Raw genomic sequence first — 18,702 nt, 5'->3', positions numbered from 1 at the left:
ACAAAAAACTAGGGGCTCGTAACCAGCCCCCAAATTCAAGCTCCTAAGGTTAAGTGAAAGCGCTAAAGCCGCATAGTCCGATTGCCACGTTTCCTTCACACACTACCGCCTCGGGGCAACAATATATTCGCTAAGGGTCATAGTGTGGATGTCGAAACACCCCTTGTAGTCTCTACATGGAGGCTGAAGCCAACAACTGGTAACTTTCAGATTAAATAGTCAAACAAGAGTCAAAATAATACAAAGTGCATTACACTTGGGACAAGCATCATCAAAAGAAATTGTTCCTGGCCACACGACAATACCCTCACTCATAAATTACATCTTTGGAACACTGGACTTCTATGGACCGAGCAGCCTCCGTCGCAACAAAGAAATAAAGCTTGGTATGCCTATGCTCCTTTCCAGGAGGCGGAGGTGTGGTTGTCATTGTAAGGGGCTTCACCCGTGGCCAGTGCATCATGGTCCTCTCAAAAGCCATCTTAGGTTCTTCTATGCAGACAGAGCAATTCAGGGGCTCGATCTGAGGCACGACATCGTACAGTTTCCGCACTAAGCCGAAGTAACTACTCACAAGAGGCTCGACAGGCCACAGACGGATGCAGAGGTCCTTCAAGGCCAGCTCTGCCATGCTATGCAACTCCATGAGCTGTTTCATATGGTCGCTGAGAAGGGGGTTGGGCTCAGGAGTCTGAAACTATGCCCAGAAAAGCTTCTGCTCAACGTCCCCTTCTTGGGCCACGTAGTGCTTGGCCGCATCTGCTGCATTCAGCGGGAGGTCCGTAAAGGCGCTTGGGGAACACCATAGACATGTAAGAAAGGCAATCATGTTTCCACCAAAGGCACATTGCAGTAAGTATGGCTTACAATCCGCAATCATCTTGCTTGGCGCACTTCTACTTCGAAAAACCGTGTGCCTACGTGCTCCGATTTGAGATCGGAGGAAAACTTTGATAGCTCAGCCGCTTGATCTTTGGATTTTTGTTCCAAGGCCTCGCACTTAGCGCTCGTATCTTAAAGCTCCTGTTAGACCTCGTCAGCTCTAGCCTTGTGCCTGTCACTCTCAACCTTCTACCAGCTTAGCTCGGAGGCTCCTTGTTCGTCCACCATCTCATGTGCGGTCGCCTCCTGCTTGGACTTCTCCAATTGAGCCTTGAATGTCTCAAATTCTCCGTCCATAACCGCTGACAGAATCGAAATCAAGACGTCATATACCAAAGCTAGACGGTCCTAAACTAGTGAGAACAACAAGAGTCTTAGCGGCACGCATCAGGCTTACCCTACTTCTCATCGAGCCGAATATTCAGACGGTTGAGCTCTTCATCAGAAACCTTGAGTTTTCGGTTCAGCTCAGCAAGTTCAAGGGTGTTGCTGGCCACAACCTAGGACGAGGCCTGCAATACAAGTTGTGGATTAATAAGCATCCGAGCTATCGGGACTGGGACACTAAGCCAAAGTATTCCCCTGAGCTGTTATAGTTCAAAGGTCCTTGAACTGTTTTTTTCACGTCTATAAGTTCTATTGATCCACGGGTAAGTTTTTTAACTCACTCGTGGCTCCGGGGCTATTATACCTATAAGGCATGTAAAACCTTATAAATAAATCTAACGCTACATGTTTTACCTTGAAGCCGGCCAGCAAATCACTAAAGGCTTCCTTCAGTCAGCTATCAACGGACTGAATGCTCTGTAGATCGCACCCATAAGGGTGCGTTGTTCATCGGTAATGGATAAGCCGGGTATAGCCTCCACCATCATTGCAGGACACTCGGCCACAACCCGTTCTGTCACGGGAGGCACTGGTGGAAACATGTCGCCTTCCCCTTCCGAGGAAGGCAACGTTGAAGACGCCAGAGGACCGGAGGTCCCTGGAGTTGTCTCCGGAGGAAGCTCGGACGAATCACGACACCCTCTCCAGTCGTCGGGAGGGGATCGACCTCTTGGTTTTTGATGATCGAGGCATGAACCTCGGCCGGGACCTCTCAGTCTTCGGTGGTAAACGTATGAAACTCGACCATCACCACCTTGTCCCTTGTGTTTGGAGGGTCCTGGTGGGATATCACGTCCCCGGCCTCGTCCAAGGCCTGGGGAAGGGTAGTACGGGACACATTCCCGCTCTCGGCCGATGGTGAACCCCCTTCTAAGACATGACCCATCAAGAGATTCCGGGCAGTGCTTCGTCGGGGAAAAGTGCATGTTTGTTTATTAACAAAATCTGTTGGAATTATTCCCTAGAGGCAATAATAAATATATAGTTATTATTATAATTCCTGTATCAAGATAATAGTTTATTATCCATGCTATATATGTATTGAATGAAGACTCATTTACATGTGTGGATACATAGACAGAACACCGTCCCTAGCATGCCTCTAGTTGGCTAGCCAGTTGATCGATGATAGTCAGTGTCTTCTGATTATGAACAAGGTGTTGTTGCTTGATAACTGGATCACGTCATTGGGAGAATCGCGTGATGGACTAGACCCAAACTAATAGACGTAGCATGTTGATCGTGTCATTTTGTTGCTACTGTTTTCTGCGTGTCAAGTATTTATTCCTATGACCATGAGATCATATAACTCACTGACACCGGAGGAATGCTTTGTGTGTACCAAACATCGCAACGTAACTGGGTGACTATAAAGATGCTCTACAGGTATCTCCGAAGGTGTTAGTTGAGTTAGTATGGATCAAGACTGGGATTTGTCACTCCGTATGACGGAGAGGTATCTCGGGGCCCACTCGGTAATACAACATCACACACAAGCCTTGCAAGCAATGTAACTTAGTGTAAGTTGCGGGATCTTGTATTACGGAACGAGTAAAGAGACTTGCGGGTAAACGAGATTGAAATAGGTATGCGGATACTGACGATCGAATCTCGGGCAAGTAACATACCGAAGGACAAAGGGAATGACATACGGGATTATACGAATCCTTGGCAGTGAGGTTCAAACGATAAGATCTTCGTAGAATATGTAGGATCCAATATGGGCATCCAGGTCCCGCTATTGGATATTGACCGAGGAGTCTCTCGGGTCATGTCTACATAGTTCTCGAACCCGCAGGGTCTGCACACTTAAGGTTCGACGTTGTTTTATGCGTATTTGAGTTATATGGTTGGTTACCGAATGTTGTTCGGAGTCCCGGATGAGATCACGGACGTCACGAGGGTTTCCGGAATGGTCCGGAAACGAAGATTGATATATAGGATGACCTCATTTGATTACCGGAAGGTTTTCGGAGTTACCGGGAATGTACCGGGAATGACGAATGGGTTCCGGGAGTTCACCGGGGGGGGCAACCCACCCCGGGGAAGCACATAGGCCATAAGGGTGGTGCACCAGCCCTTAGTGGGCTGGTGGGACAGCCCAAAAGGGCCTTATGCGCCAAGGATAAGAAATCAAAGGAAAAGGAAAAAAAAGGGAGGAGGTGGGAAGGGAGGGGGACTCCCTCCCACCAAACCTAGTCCAACTCGGTTTGGGGGGGGGAGAGTCCTCCCCCTTGGTTCGGCCGACCCCTTGAGGGTCCTTGGACCCCAAGGCAAGGCCCCCCTCCCTCCCACCTATATATACGGAGGTTTTAGGGCTGATTTGAGACGACTTTTCCACGGCAGCCCGACCACATACCTCCACGGTTTTTCCTCTAGATCGCGTTTCTGCGGAGCTCGGGCGGAGCCCTGCTGAGACAAGGTCATCAGCAACCTCCGGAGCGCCGTCACGCTTCCGGAGAACTCTTCTACCTCTCCGTCTCTCTTGCTGGATCAAGAAGGCCGAGATCATCGTCGAGCTGTACGTGTGCTGAACGCGGAGGTGCCGTCCGTTCGGTACTAGATCATGGGACTGATCGCGGGATTGTTCGCGGGGCGGATCGAGGGACGTGAGGACGTTCCACTACATCAACCGCATTCTCTAACGCTTCTGCTGTACGGTCTACAAGGGTATGTAGGTCACTCATCCCCTCTCGTAGATGGACATCACCATGATAGGTCTTCGTGCGCGTAGGAAATTTTTTGTTTCCCATGCGACGTTCCCCAACAGTGGCATCATGAGCTAGGTTCATGCGTAGATGTCTTCTCGAGTAGAACACAAAAGGTTTTGTGGGCGGTGATGTGCGCTTTGCTGCCCTCCTTAGTCTTTTCTTGATTTCGCGGTATTGTTGGATTGAAGCGGCTTGGACCGACATTACTCGTACGCTTACGAGAGACTGGTTTCATCGTTACGAGTAACCCCCTTTGCTCAAAGATGACTGGCAAGTGACAGTTTCTCCAACTTTAGTTGAATCGGATTTGACCGAGGAGGTCCTTGGATGAGGTTAAATAGCAACTCATATATCTCCGTTGTGGTGTTTGCGTAAGTAAGATGCGATCCTACTAGATACCCTTGGTCACCATGTAAAACATGCAACAACAAAATTAGAGGACGTCTAACTTGTTTTTGCAGGGTATGATTGTGATGTGATATGGCCAACGATGTGATGTGATATATTGGATGTATGAGATGATCATGTTGTAATAGAAATATCGACTTGCATGTCGATGGTACGGCAACCGACAGGAGCCATAGGGTTGTCTTTATACTAACGTTTGTGCTTGCAGATGCGTTTACTATTTTGCTAGGATGTAGCTTTAGTAGTAATAGCATAAGTAGCACGACAACCCCGATGGCAACACGTTGACGGATGATCATGGTGTGGCGCCGGTGACAAGAAGATCGTGCCGGTGCTTTGGTGATGGAGATCAAGAAGCACGTGATGATGGCCATATCATGTCACTTATGAATTGCATGTGATGTTAATCCTTTTATGCACCTTATTTTGCTTAGAACGGCGGTAGCATTATGAAGTGATCTCTCACTAAAATTTCAAGACGAAATTGTGTTCTCCCCGACTGTGCACCGTTGCTATAGTTCGTCGTTTCGAGACACCACGTGATGATCGGGTGTGATAGACTCAACGTTCACATACAACGGGTGCAAAACAGTTGCGCACGCGGAACACTCGGGTTAAGCTTGACGAGCCTAGCATGTGCAGACATGGCCTCAGAACACATGAGACCGAAAGGTCGATCATGAATCATATAGTTGATATGATTAGCATAGGGATGCTTACCACTGAAACTATACTCAACTCACGTGATGATCGGACTTGGGATAATGTAAGTGGATCATGAACCACTCAAATGACTAGAAAGATGTACTTTTTGAGTGGGAGTTTAGCATATAATTTGATTAAGTTGAACTCTAATTATCTCGAACATAGTCTAGTTGAACTCTAATTTGATTAAGTTGATTGTGTTGTAGATCATGGCTCACGCGACAGTCATCCTGAATTTTAATACGTTCCTAGAGAAAGCTAAGTTGAAAGATGATGGAAGCAACTTTGTAGACTAGGCTCGTAATGTTAAGCTAATCTTACAAGCTGGGAAGAAGGATTATGTCCTTAATGCTGCGCTAGGTGATGAACCACCCACTACGGCTGATCAGGATGTTAAGAACGCTTGGTTAGCACGTAAGGAGGACTACTCAATAGTTCAGTGTGCAGTCTTGTATGGCTTAGAACTGGGACTTCAACGTCGCTTTGAGCGTCATGGAGCATTTGAGATGTTCCAGGAGTTGGAGTTTATCTTTCAGAAGAACGCTCGGATCGAGAGGTATGAGACCTCCGATAAATTCTATGCTTGCAAGATGGAGGAAAACTCGTCTGTCAGTGAACATGTGCTCAAAATGTCTGGGTACTCAAACCGTCTAGCTGAACTGGGGAATGAACTCCCACAGGAAGCTATCACTGACAGAATCCTTCAATCACTGCCGCCAAGCTATAAAGGCTTTGTGTTGAACTACAACATGCAAGGGATGAACAGGTCTCCCGGCGAGTTGTTTGCGATGCTGAAAGTCGCAGAGTCTGAACTCCGTAAAGAGCATCAAGTGTTGATGGTGAGCAAGACCACTAGTTTCAAGAGAAACAGCAAAGGCAAGAAGGGCAATTCGAAGAAGAGCGGCAAGCCTGTTGCCAATCCGCCGAAGAAACTCAAGGCTGGACCTAAGCCTGAAACAGAGTGCTTCTATTGCAAGGGTATGGGTCACTGGAAGCGCAATTGCCCCAAGTATCTGGCAGATAAGAAGGCGGGCAAAGAAAAATCAGGTATATTTGATATACATGTTATTGATGTGTACTTAACCGGCTCTCGTAGTAGTGCCTGGGTATTCGATACCGGTTCTGTTGCTCACATTTGCAACTCGAAACAGGAACTGCGGAATAGACGAAGGCTGGCGAAAGACGAAGTGACGATGCGCGTAGGAAATGGTTCCAAGGTTGATGCCATCGCCGTCGGCACAGTGTCACTTCAGCTACCATCGGGATTAGTGATGAACTTAAATCATTGTTATTTAGTGCCTGCGTTGAGCATGAACATTATATCTGGATCTTGTTTATTGCGAGACGGTTACTCTTTTAAGTCTGAGAATAATGGTTGTTCTATTTCTATGAGTAACATCTTTTATGGTCATGCACCGAATGTGAGAGGATTGTTCATATTGAATCTTGATAGCGATACGCATATACATAACATTGAGACCAAAAGAGTTAGAGTAAACAATGATAGCGCCATATTTTTGTGGCACTGCCGCTTGGGTCATATTGGTGTAAAGCGCATGAAGAAACTCCATGCTGATGGACTTTTAGAGTCACTTGACTTTGATTCACTTGACACGTGCGAACCATGCCTCATGGGCAAGATGACTAAGACTCCGTTCTCCGGAACAATGGAGCGTGCAAGTGACTTGTTGGAAATCATACATACCAATGTGTGTGGTCCAATGAGCGTAGAGGCACGCGAAGGATATCGTTATTTTCTCACCTTCACTGACGATTTAAGTAGATATGGTTATGTCTACTTGATGAAGCACAAGTCTGAAACATTTGAAAAGTTCAAGCAATTTCAGAGTGAAGTGGAAAATCATCGTAACAAGAAGATCAAGTTCCTATGGTCTGATCGTGGGGGTGAATATCTGAGTTTCGAGTTTGGTGCTCACTTAAGACAATGTGGAATTGTTTCGCAGGTAACACCGCCTGGAACACCACAGCGTAATGGTGTGTCCGAACGTCGTAATCGTACTATGTTAGAGATGGTGCGGTCTATGATGTCTCTTACTGATTTGCCATTATCATTTTGGGGTTATGCATTAGAAACAGCTGCATTCACTTTAAATAGGGCACCATCAAAATCCGTTGAGACGACACCATACGAACTGTGGTATGGCAAAAGGCCAAAGTTGTCGTTTCTTAAAGTTTGGGGATGTGATGCTTATGTCAAAAAGCTTCAGCCTGAAAAGCTGGAACCCAAAGCGGAAAAGTGCGACTTCATAGGTTACCCAAAAGAGACAGTTGGGTACACCTTCTATCTCAAATCCGAGGGCAAAGTGTTTGTTGCTAAAAACGGAGCTTTTCTCGAGAAGGAGTTTCTCTCGAGAGAATTGAGTGGGAGGAAGATAGAACTTGACGAGGTTGTTGAACCTTTCATCCCTCTGGATGGTGGCGCAGGGCAAGGGGAAACCTCTGTCGTTGCGACGCCGGTTGAGGAGGAAGTTAATGATGATGATCATGAAACTCCAGTTCAAGTTTCTGTTGAACCACATGAAACTCCAGTTCAAGTTTCTGTTGAACCACGCAGGTCGACGAGATCACGCGCTGCTCCAGAGTGGTACGGTAATCCCGTCTTATCAATCATGTTGTTAGACAACAATGAACCTGCGAATTATGAAGAAGCAATGGTGGGCCCAGATTCCAACAAATGGCTAGAAGCCATAGATAGGATCCATGTATGAGAACAAAGTGTGGACTTTGGAGATACTACCTGAGGGCCGCAAGGCTATTCAGAACAAATGGATCTTTAAGAAGAAGACGGACACTGACGGTAATGTGACCGTTTATAAAGCTCGACTTGTGGCAAAGGGTTTTTCACAAGTTCCAGGAGTTGACTACAATGAGACTTTCTCACCCGTAGCGATGCTTAAGTCCGTCAGAATCATGTTAGCAATAGCTGCATTTTTCGATTATGAAATCTGGCAGATGGATGTCAAAACGGCGTTCCTTAACGGTTTCCTTAAGGAAGAGTTGTATATGATGCAACCCAAAGGTTTTGTCGATCCTAAAAATGCTGACAAGGTGTGCAAGCTCCAGCGATCCATTTATGGACTGGTGCAAGCATCTCGGAGTTGGAACAAACGCTTTGATGAGGTGATCAAAGCATTTGGGTTTATACAAGTGGTTGGAGAATCTTGTATTTACAAGAAAGTGAGTGGGAGCTCTGTGGCGTTTCTAATATTATATGTGGATGACATATTACTGATTGGAAACAACGTAGAGCTTTTGGAGAGCATAAAAGGTTACTTGAATAAAAGTTTCTCTATGAAGGACCTAGGAGAAGCTGCTTACATTCTAGGCATTAAGATCTATAGGGATAGATCAAAACGCCTGATAGGACTTTCACAAAGCACATACCTTGATAAAGTTTTTGAAGAGGTTCAAAATGGAATAGTCCAAGAAAGGGTTCTTGCCAGTTTTACAAGGTACGAGATTGAGTAAGACTCAGTGCCCAGCAACTGATGAAGATAGAGAGCATATGCGCTCCGTCCCCTATGCTTCAGCCATAGGTTCTATCATGTATCCGATGTTGTGCACTAGACCGGATGTTAGCCTGGCCATAAGTATGGCAGGTAGGTTCCAGAGTAATCCAGGAGTGGATCACTGGACAGCGGTCAAGAATATCCTGAAGTACCTGAAAAGGACTAAGGAGACGTTTCTCGTGTATGGAGGTGACGAAGAGCTCGCCGTAAAAGGTTACGTCGATGCAAGCTTTGACACAGATCCAGACGACTCTAAGTCGCAAACCGGATACGTATTTATTCTTAATGGGGGTGCAGTAAGGTGGTGCAGTTCCAAGCAAAGCGTCGTAGCAGATTCTACATGTGAAGCGGAGTACATGGCTGCCTCGGAGGCGGCTAAGGAGGGTGTCTGGATGAAGCAGTTCATGACGGATCTTGGAGTGGTGCCAAGTGCACTGGATCCAATAACCTTGTTCTGTGACAACACTGGTGCCATTGCCTTAGCAAAGGAACCACGGTTTCACAAGAAGACCAGACACATCAAACGAAGCTTCAACCTCATCCGCGACTACGTCGAGGAAGAGGACGTAAATATATGCAAAGTGCACACGGATCTGAATGTAGCAGACCCGATGACTAAACCTCTTCCACGGCCAAAACATGATCGACACCAGAACTGTATGGGTGTTAGAGTTATTACAATGTAATTCACATGGTGATGTGAGGGCTAGATTATTGACTCTAGTGCAAGTGGGAGATTGTTGGAATTATGCCCTAGAGGCAATAATAAATATATAGTTATTATTATAATTCCTGTATCAAGATAATAGTTTATTATCCATGCTATAATTATATTGAATGAAGACTCATTTACATGTGTGGATAACTAGACAAAACACCGTCCCTAGCATGCCTCTAGTTGGCTAGCCAGTTGATCGATGATAGTCAGTGTCTTCTGATTATGAACAAGGTGTTGTTGCTTGATAACTGGATCACGTCATTGGGAGAATCACGTGATGGACTAGACCCAAACTAATAGACGTAGCATGTTGATCGTGTCATTTTGTTGCTACTTTTTTCTGCGTGTCAAGTATTTATTCCTATGACCATGAGATCATATAACTCACTGACACCGGAGGAATGCTTTGTGTGTATCAAACGTCGCAACGTAACTGGGTGACTATAAAGATGCTCTACAGGTATCTCCGAAGGTGTTAGTTGAGTTAGTATGGATCAAGACTGGGATTTGTCACTCCGTATGACGGAGAGGTATCTCGGGGCCCACTCGGTAATACAACATCACACACAAGCCTTGCAAGCAATGTAACTTAGTGTAAGTTGCGGGATCTTGTATTACGGAACGAGTAAAGAGACTTGCCGGTAAACGAGATTGAAATAGGTATGCGGATACTGACGATCGAATCTCGGGCAAGTAACATACCGAAGGACAAAGGGAATTGCATACGGGATTATACGAATCCTTGGCACTGAGATTCAAACGATAAGATCTTCATAGAATATGTAGGATCCAATATGGGCATCCAGGTCCCGCTATTGGATATTGACCGAGGAGTCTCTCGGGTCATGTCTACATAGTTCTCGAACCCGCAGGGTCTGCACACTTAAGGTTCGACGTTGTTTTATGTGTATTTGAGTTATATGGTTGGTTACCAAATGTTGTTCGGAGTCCCGGATGAGATCACGGACGTCACGAGGGTTTCCGGAATGGTCCGGAAACGAAGATTGATATGTAGGATGACCTCATTGGATTACCGGAAGGTTTTCAGAGTTACCGGGAATGTACCGGGAATGACGAATGGGTTCCGGGAGTTCACCAGGGGGGGGCAACCCACCCCGGGGAAGCCCATAGGCCATAAGGGTGGCGCACCAGCCCTTAGTGGGCTGGTGGGACAGCCCAAAAGGGCCCTATGCGCCAAGGATAAGAAATCAAAGGAAAAGGAAAAAAAAAGGAGGAGGTGGGAAGGGAGGGGGACTCCCTCCCACCAAACCTAGTCCAACTCGGTTTGGGGGGGGGGGGGAGAGTCCTCCCCCTTGGTTCGGCCGACCCCTTGAGGGTCCTTGGACCCCAAGGCAAGGCCCCCCTCCCTCCCACCTATATATACGGAGGTTTTAGGGCTGATTTGAGACGACTTTTCCACGGCAGCCCGACCACATACCTCCACGGTTTTTCCTCTAGATCGCGTTTCTGCGGAGCTCGGGCGGAGCCATGCTGAGACAAGGTCATCACCAACCTCCGGAGCGCCGTCACGCTGCCGGAGAACTCTTCTACCTCTCCGTCTCTCTTGCTGGATCAAGAAGGCCGAGATCATCGTCGAGCTGTACGTGTGCTGAACGCGGAGGTGCCGTCCGTTCTGTACTAGATCGTGGGACTGATCGCGGGATTGTTCGCGGGGCGGATCGAGGGACGTGAGGACGTTCCACTACATCAACCGCGTTCTCTAACGCTTCTGCTGTACGGTCTACAAGGGTACGTAGATCACTCATCCCCTCTCGTAGATGGACATCACCATGATAGGTCTTCGTGCGCGTAGGAAATTTTTTGTTTCCCATGCGATGTTCCCGAACAAAATCTTAGTATAACTCCATTAAATAAAATTGACATTCCATACCTTTGGGCGGGGGGCTTGATCCCGGGGTCCATCGGGGAACCCTCTCAAAAGCCCCGGAGTCCTCCTAGGAATTTAGGCTGTCGTCGAGTAGGATGACCTTGCCCCTCCGGGGTCTCTTCGAGGCATGGGGAGGAAAGCCCTCTTCGACCTCCTCCATCCCGACCATCTTTCTTGTTTGAGGGGAGTCTCTCTCCTCCCCATACTCCGTATCCTCCTCCTCATGGGCGGAGGAAGCACGGGTGTCTCCGGACTTGGTATCTGGATGACCCCTCAAGCGGAGGCCCCCGCGGGTCTCCTTCTTCTTCCTCTCTTTTTTCTCCAGCACCGCATATGGCGCCACAATCAGCATCATGGTCAACAATGGTGACCTAGGGTCCTCAGGCAGGGGCGCTGGGCCGTTTATTTTCACGGCCTTGTCAAGCCAGCCCTGCAGGGATATTGGGGGAAACGATAAGATCCTTGCTGAAAACTAAAGCTTTGAATAGGAATAAAAGTTTGGTCATACCTTCAAAGGAGGGGTATTGGCATCTAAGCCGACGTCTTCTTCCTCGACCGACCATTCCTATTGAGATTTGAACAACACCTTCCACAATTTCTCGTCGGTAGTGTGGTAGAACTGGCGCACGGTGTCGAGGTCGCCGAGATAGTGGGACCACATTGGAGAATCCTGACGCTGGTAGGGTAGGACGCGAAGACGGAGCATGACCTGAATCACGTTGATCAGCTCAATCTTCGCCTCCACCATCTTCGCGATGCGCTTGTGCAGAGACTTCACATCCGTGGCCAATCCCCGATCAAGACCTTTTGTAAACCACGAGGATAGCCTCTCGGAGGTCCGGATCCGAACTCGTCGGGTGCCGACCAGTTTGTTTCCCGAGGTTCGGTGATGTAAAACCACTCTGTTGTGAGGCTTTGATGGTATCAATAAAAGTAACCTCCGACCATTCGACCCGAGGGAGTTTGCGGATCACGGCTCCTCCGTATTTGACGTGTTGGCCGTTAAGCGTCTTCGGCTTGACGTTGAAAGACTTAATCCATAGACCAAAGTGTGGTTGAACCCGTAGGAAGGCCTCACAAATGGTGATGAAATCTGAGATGTGCATAAAAGAGTTCGGTGCCGGGAAGATCATGAAAATCCAAACCATAGAAGAACATCAGCCGCTGACGAAGGGGTGGTGCGGGAAGCCTAGTCCTCAGATGAAGTGGGGGTCTAACACCACCCTCTCGGCTGACTTTGGTGTAGGCACCACCTGGCCTTCCTCCGGCGCACGGTGGGCAATGTTGGGCGAGAGATAGCCAGTGAGCTTCAACTCCCATATATCCTTGTCGGTGATGCATGAGACCTCCCACTTGCCTTGGGAGCCCGAGCTGGCCATGGATGAGCTTGGGGAAGTGCGGCTTGGAGAGGATGGAAAATGAAATGGATCTGGGCACTTGGAGCTTGAATGAAAGGGGGGGGGGTTGAGTCTCGAATGCCTGTGGTGGTTCTGAGGATCTTTTTTCCCTTTTATGGGGGGCGTAAGACCAAGGGTTCCTATTTACTACGCTGCAAGCCCTGCCACTTCCCGAAACGACAGGGCCGTTGAACGCGCGCAGGATAACCCACACCATTAGTCGTATCCCCTTAAATGCGGGGCACGATCTCCTCATTAGTAAGACATGCCCATGGTAAAGTGGCCTCGAACCACGAATCAAGTTTTTTCATAACTGGATATCGCAACCTTTCGTCAGAAAGGCTGTCAGATGAGGAACTGTTCACACCGAGGCTTTTAAGCCTTCACCTTAAGAATTGTCTGTTTTAAAGGCGCGACATCACCAAACGACCAAGTCAAAATCAGCCGAATGTCAAGGGAACTCGCCTTGCAAGCCGATTACTTTGGATACGAGGAGTTCCCGTAGACCATATACATCGGCGTTGGAGGCCAGTTCGGGGGCTACTCAGGGAGTCCGGTACTAAGGGGTCCCGGACGGTCGGCCCATCACTTACACACCGACCTAATGGGTCGTGTTGTTGAAGACCGGATTGCGTGACGACCTCAAGTTCGGGAAGGAAAGCTCCAAAGACTGGCGTGTCATCCAAGTTAAGTAGGCTAGATCGGCGCATCTGTCCCCGGCTAGAGGTCGGGTGTATGTAACCCTAGAAACCCTTGGTGTCTATATAAACGACAGAGTTCCATCCGTATAGGCAAGTTGACTCGTCTAGGGTTTTAGCTCATACGATCTCGAGGTAGATCAATTCTGTAATTCTCATCCACATAAATACAATCAAGAAGGACGTAGGGTTTTACCTCCTCAACACGGCCTGAAACTGGGTAAAACACTGTCTCCTTCGTCCCGTGTAACCCATCGATCCAAGGTCCAAAGCTCGGGACCCCCTACCCAAGATTCGCCGGTTTTGACACCGACTCCAGGGCTCCGCATGCGATGTCAGCAGTGGCCGCAGTGGCAGTCTGCATAGTGCATCAAGAGGCAGAGCATCTCCTCCGTGAGAGGCAAACATCCACCGGTCAAGGCTGTCGCAGTCCTCCAGCACCGTTCCGTCGCTGGATGGACCACGAGGACGAAGACGGCACAGATGACGATGGCGGTGCGGAACTGCAGGGCGGCCACGCACACAAGGTGGTTGTCCGCTATAGGGTTTAGGTTATTTTCTTAATTGTTTTGTAAAACAGTCGAAATAGGGACTTTTTATGTAAAGTATAACCTAACTTGAATGAGTTCCGTCGTGTTTGAACGAATTCCATATGGTTAATTTAAATTGTTGTTGAATGTATGCAAACAGCGTTGGATGGTGACCTTCCATATTTTGTCCGCGGACGTGTAAAAAGAGATATTTGTAGGAGAGAAATTGTGCCGGCATTGGAGATGCCCTTGGTAACGACTTGCAGGCCTATAAACACAAGGTTAAACATCCAAATGATTTGCATATCGAGTCAATGGGTGTACACGGTTCCAAATAAAATGGATTTGGGGAAACAAATCCTATAAATAGAGCACGTATTTGAGGAACACCTCTGCAATACTCTTAAATCTCGTCTCTCACGACTCCTTTTCATTTCTAAAGTTCCATATACACCAACATGTAAGTTACGGTGCATAATGACAAGGTATAATTAAAAGCATGTGCGGCGCATAATGGATACAGAGTTTATATTTTTAAAGAAATGGTTATTTTAAACTTATCAAGTTGCACTTAATTCAAAATTGTAAATCTATCTGATTAAATAATTGCCGGACGCAGTTGCCCACTTAAAAAGAATAACATGGTTAACTAAACATAAATGGTCTCTAAATAAAATATTAGCTACTACTGGGACATTCTATACATATCTATACCTCGAGAACTATATATAACAAAGGGTGCATCACATAAAAGAGAGATAGATAGAGAGAGAGTGTGTGTGCGCACATTTACTAATATTCAATACTGCAAATGATCATTTCCTGATTTTAAACAAATAGTAAGTTAAATTTGATGATTATAATTTTATTTAAAAATATATAGAAGTACATATGGATATTTTGCAAACACTATAATAATTCTAATCATAAATAAGACAAATAAAAGTCACAACACTGGAAAAAGATAGATATAGTGCATTTTATAAAATACCATGAGAGGTATCCTTTTCTTACAATTAAATATAATAAAAAATTCAATAATAAAATTAATTTATGAATTAAAAAATAATAAAAACCCTACAAAAAATAAACCATTGTCTAGCTTGAACTAGTTATATATATACACTTTGAAGCATGCTAGCCTGATCTAGATATATGTATGCCTCTGTATTGATAGATAATCCTAACCATTGTCTGCTTACATATTAGACAATATATGCCAGACTAGACTAGTATGCTGTCTTGAAATAAATTGTTGTCTTGAAATAAATTGATCAAATAGGGCATGGGGTTCTCTGATTGGACGAACTTTCCCTCACATCTTCCATACACATATTACGCCATTGTTGCACAATATCATCTGAGATCTTGGTGGCATCTTTATACACCGCTAAAAGTCCGCCTCTCGAGAAACCAACAGCATAGAGACCATTTTTCCCTTTCCACTCTTTTGACTTCCTTGGAAAGCCATCGTTCTCCGAGAAAAAAGCTTTCTCCTGCACATAGAAAGATTAACAGATTGAATATAATTTGCATTCTTGCGATTATAATGTTATTATTGATTAGATAGTGTATATATATACCTTCAACCAGTAAGGTACATTGCTTTTGTAACCTGTGGCAAGAATAACAACATCAAAATTCTCGTTTCTTCCGTCGATAAACTCCACATCATGCTCATGAAAGCACCGCACAGCAGGAAAAACCTGCGTTATCCAAAAAAATGTTATTGAATAAATTATATAACAAGATAAAATTTTTTAAGATATGTAATAACAAAATATAGAAATTACCTGAATAATTCCAGACTTAATCTTCGCTATGGTTCCAACATCGAGAACTGGTGTTTTACCAGAAACGCTCTTGAGCTCCATTGGGCCAAGGCTAGGCCGAGTAATACCAATGTGACTAGTGTCACCCATAATAAAGTATGCCATCATAAGGAGGAACCGATCCACGGTCTGTACATGGAACCATCTGAGAAGCCACATAGAGATCCCAAAAGTGGAGCGCCCTAGCATCTCTCTAGGTAGGACATGCATCTAAAAACAAAACAAAATTATCAGCCACGCATATATTACAATTACACATTGTTAAATATGTGCCTACTTATAAATTTAGCACACGAGTATAACTAACACCAAAATGGGAACACACATTAAAACTAATCATCATTTATGTTTTGTATGAAATGTTAACAATTTATTTATATTAATGAGTCACAAAATAATAAAGTCACCCCAGGCCCATACAAATAAGAGTATATGAATTTCGCTGTTATCATCTTACACAGATGTGTCAAAATGACCGAAGAAGAAATAGTGTTTCAAAGGAAAGATGAGCATTGTGTAATGTTTACTTACTAAATAATAAATAACAAGTTTATGGTATTTTCATTACAAATCGTGTCAATATATGTAATTATTTTTACTTTGAAAAAAGTTAAATGATAATTTTTTTTACATAAAAAATATGATTTTATCGGGGAAAATACATGGTGAAATAATTGCATCATGGATATTCTAGAATTAAATGATGTATGTGGTGATTAGTATGGAGAAAATGTTGCATACTGATTTCCCTAAAATTAATAAATATATCATAATGAAAGGAATGCATAAACATATCATAAAAAATGATTATATATAGCGAATGCACTAAAAAATTATGTCGTTAATTTCTACGATGGTATAATTACAAATACATGATAAATAGAAAACACATACATGTTGACATATTGTAAAAGATGAAAAATATTCGTGAAATTGAAAAGAAATAGTAAAACTCACAGTGCCACGGACAACCATGGAAGTCAGTGCATTGTGATTCGCGAGGTCCAACGACACTTCCATCCCAGAATTTCCACACCCGACGACAAGCACTCGTTTTCCAGCATACCCTTGACCGCTACGGTACTCGCACGAGTGCATGAGCTGCCCCTTAAACCTTCCGGTGCCCTCGATCTCTGGCGCCGCTGGCTCGGCATTCTCTCCGGTGGCAACTACAAGCCACTTACAGCGGTACAAAGTTGTTTTGCCACTGAGTGAGGCCTGCTCGCCGCCGATTGGTAGTGAGGTGACCTCCTTTGTACGAATCCACCAAGAGTCACCATTGAATTCGGCGCTGACGACTGCCTGCCGGAACTGTGGTTCAATGTTGAACCTCCTTGCATAGGACTCCAGGTACTCCAGAAACTGGTCCCTTGTTGGGTACGTGGGGAAGCTTTTTGGGAAAGACATGAGTGGAAGCTCACAGAATTGTTTGGGGAGATGCAAACATAACCTGTTGTACGTGCGATGCCTCCATAGTGAGCCGATGCAGCTACATCGCTCGAGCAGCTTGTATGGAACTCCAGCCTCGCCGAGCAGCGCGGCCATCCCCAGCCCTGCCGGCCCTGCACCAACGATGACGACCGGCACGGGGATGTTGTCGACTGGGAAGCCGGTAGCCGGCCGCGAGTGCGGGTTGCAGTACAACGGGTCATGTGACCTCTTCCCTTCAGCCTCGGCGAAGCAGTCCATATTCATGATGGCGTGAACGAAGCGGCGATGGGCGTCAGCAGCACACTATTTGCTATCCACTGTATGTCGATGTTGTTCATCGAGAAAAGGATGAGATATATAGGTGGCACATCTATGGATAGTTGGATTGCTCATGCCGCGAAGATGGGGGTGCGGATGTGTTAGCGGTGGAGGAAGAAGGGCGCGGAAGTGTTGCTCCAAAAATAGCAGCCAGGATGGAATCTAAGTATATGCAACTAGTATCTCCTCCCCTCGGCTGGTCTCCCGTCCCTAGAAGTAGGGAGCGGTGGCAGTGTTCGGCGTCATTTTGATCTTGGATTAGCCGGTATATCTCTTGTGGATATGCATGCATGTAGCTAGAACCTAACTACCGGCTCGATCGAGCTGCATCACCTGACCAGGGTCTGTGTTAGATGCATGCCCTGGGGGTATCTGGTTGTCCGCAGAGGTTGGAGATCTGGTGGGCTGGTTTTTGGATAACTAGTAGCGTTGTGTATGAATTGGTCCTTAACTCGTGGAGCAGCACGAGACTAGGAGGAGCATGCGGCCGGTGGGCTAAGAGGAGGAGCTGAGCTTGCGGGCGGACTGCTGGGAGAGGATCTGGGGGAGGGAGAAGACACCGGACAGGCTGCAATCGTGGAACCGTCGTCATCGTTTATATTCGATTTTTTTTTTGTTTGCTGTGGCGTGTTCTGTTAGTGGTTTGGGGTCTGCGTCGGACCCGGTGCCTGCCTCGACTACTTGCCGCACGCACGCATGCTTGTTTGGTACTAGTACATGTGGCGTTCGCCACGGGCGATGTAATCGATCCTGCATGGAACCATGTGTGCGTGCGTGACAGAAAACAACTTTGCGTACACGTACGAGAGATAAACTCACCTAATTTTTGTTCTATCGAGGGTGCTTTATCCCAGCTTATTTGGCCGGGTTTTCTCAAACAAACTCTGGCCAGGTGGATATGCATATGGTAGTTGCGGCTAGCTGTTTGAGTTCGTTGCTGGGTATCTTTGCGGCTTTCCGCGGGAATATTCGTCCGGTTAAGACTGGCTTTATTACTTCTTATCGTTGGATAATGATTAACCACGTTCGGGTGGTAGCTTCAAAACAAACTGGGTTCCTTTTGCTATCAAAACAGAGCGCAACACCTTCGCCAAAAAGAGGGGAAAAACAACACCTACCAACTTCCGAACTCAAATACTGGGAAGCATCAGAAACAAACCTGAAACGTTTCATTCGTCGACACAAAGGTACACCTGAGTGTGATGTGCCAGTGGATCTCAGATACGCTCTACCAAACACAACATCAGGCGAGTCGCGTGTGCATATA

General features: G+C 46.1%; 1 protein-coding gene across 1 annotated transcript; it reads right to left on the bottom strand.

Moving 5' to 3' along the window:
• Positions 1–14,920: 14,920 nt before the first annotated feature.
• On the bottom strand, positions 14,921–17,992 carry LOC123439664 (indole-3-pyruvate monooxygenase YUCCA4-like). Its single transcript, XM_045116354.1, has 4 exons — positions 16,644–17,992; positions 15,648–15,896; positions 15,438–15,560; positions 14,921–15,350 (listed from the first exon to the last, which is right to left on the bottom strand). The coding sequence occupies exons 1-4, from the start codon at positions 17,379–17,381 to the stop codon at positions 15,129–15,131; spliced, it is 1,332 nt and encodes a 443-aa protein (XP_044972289.1). The 5' UTR covers positions 17,382–17,992; the 3' UTR covers positions 14,921–15,128.
• Positions 17,993–18,702: the final 710 nt, after the last annotated feature.

This window comes from Hordeum vulgare, chromosome 3H, assembly GCF_904849725.1.
Source record: "Hordeum vulgare subsp. vulgare chromosome 3H, MorexV3_pseudomolecules_assembly, whole genome shotgun sequence".
Taxonomy (NCBI): Eukaryota; Viridiplantae; Streptophyta; class Magnoliopsida; order Poales; family Poaceae; genus Hordeum; species Hordeum vulgare.
Note: the sequence above shows the minus strand (reverse complement) of the source record. Positions and strands in the feature narration are given on the sequence as shown.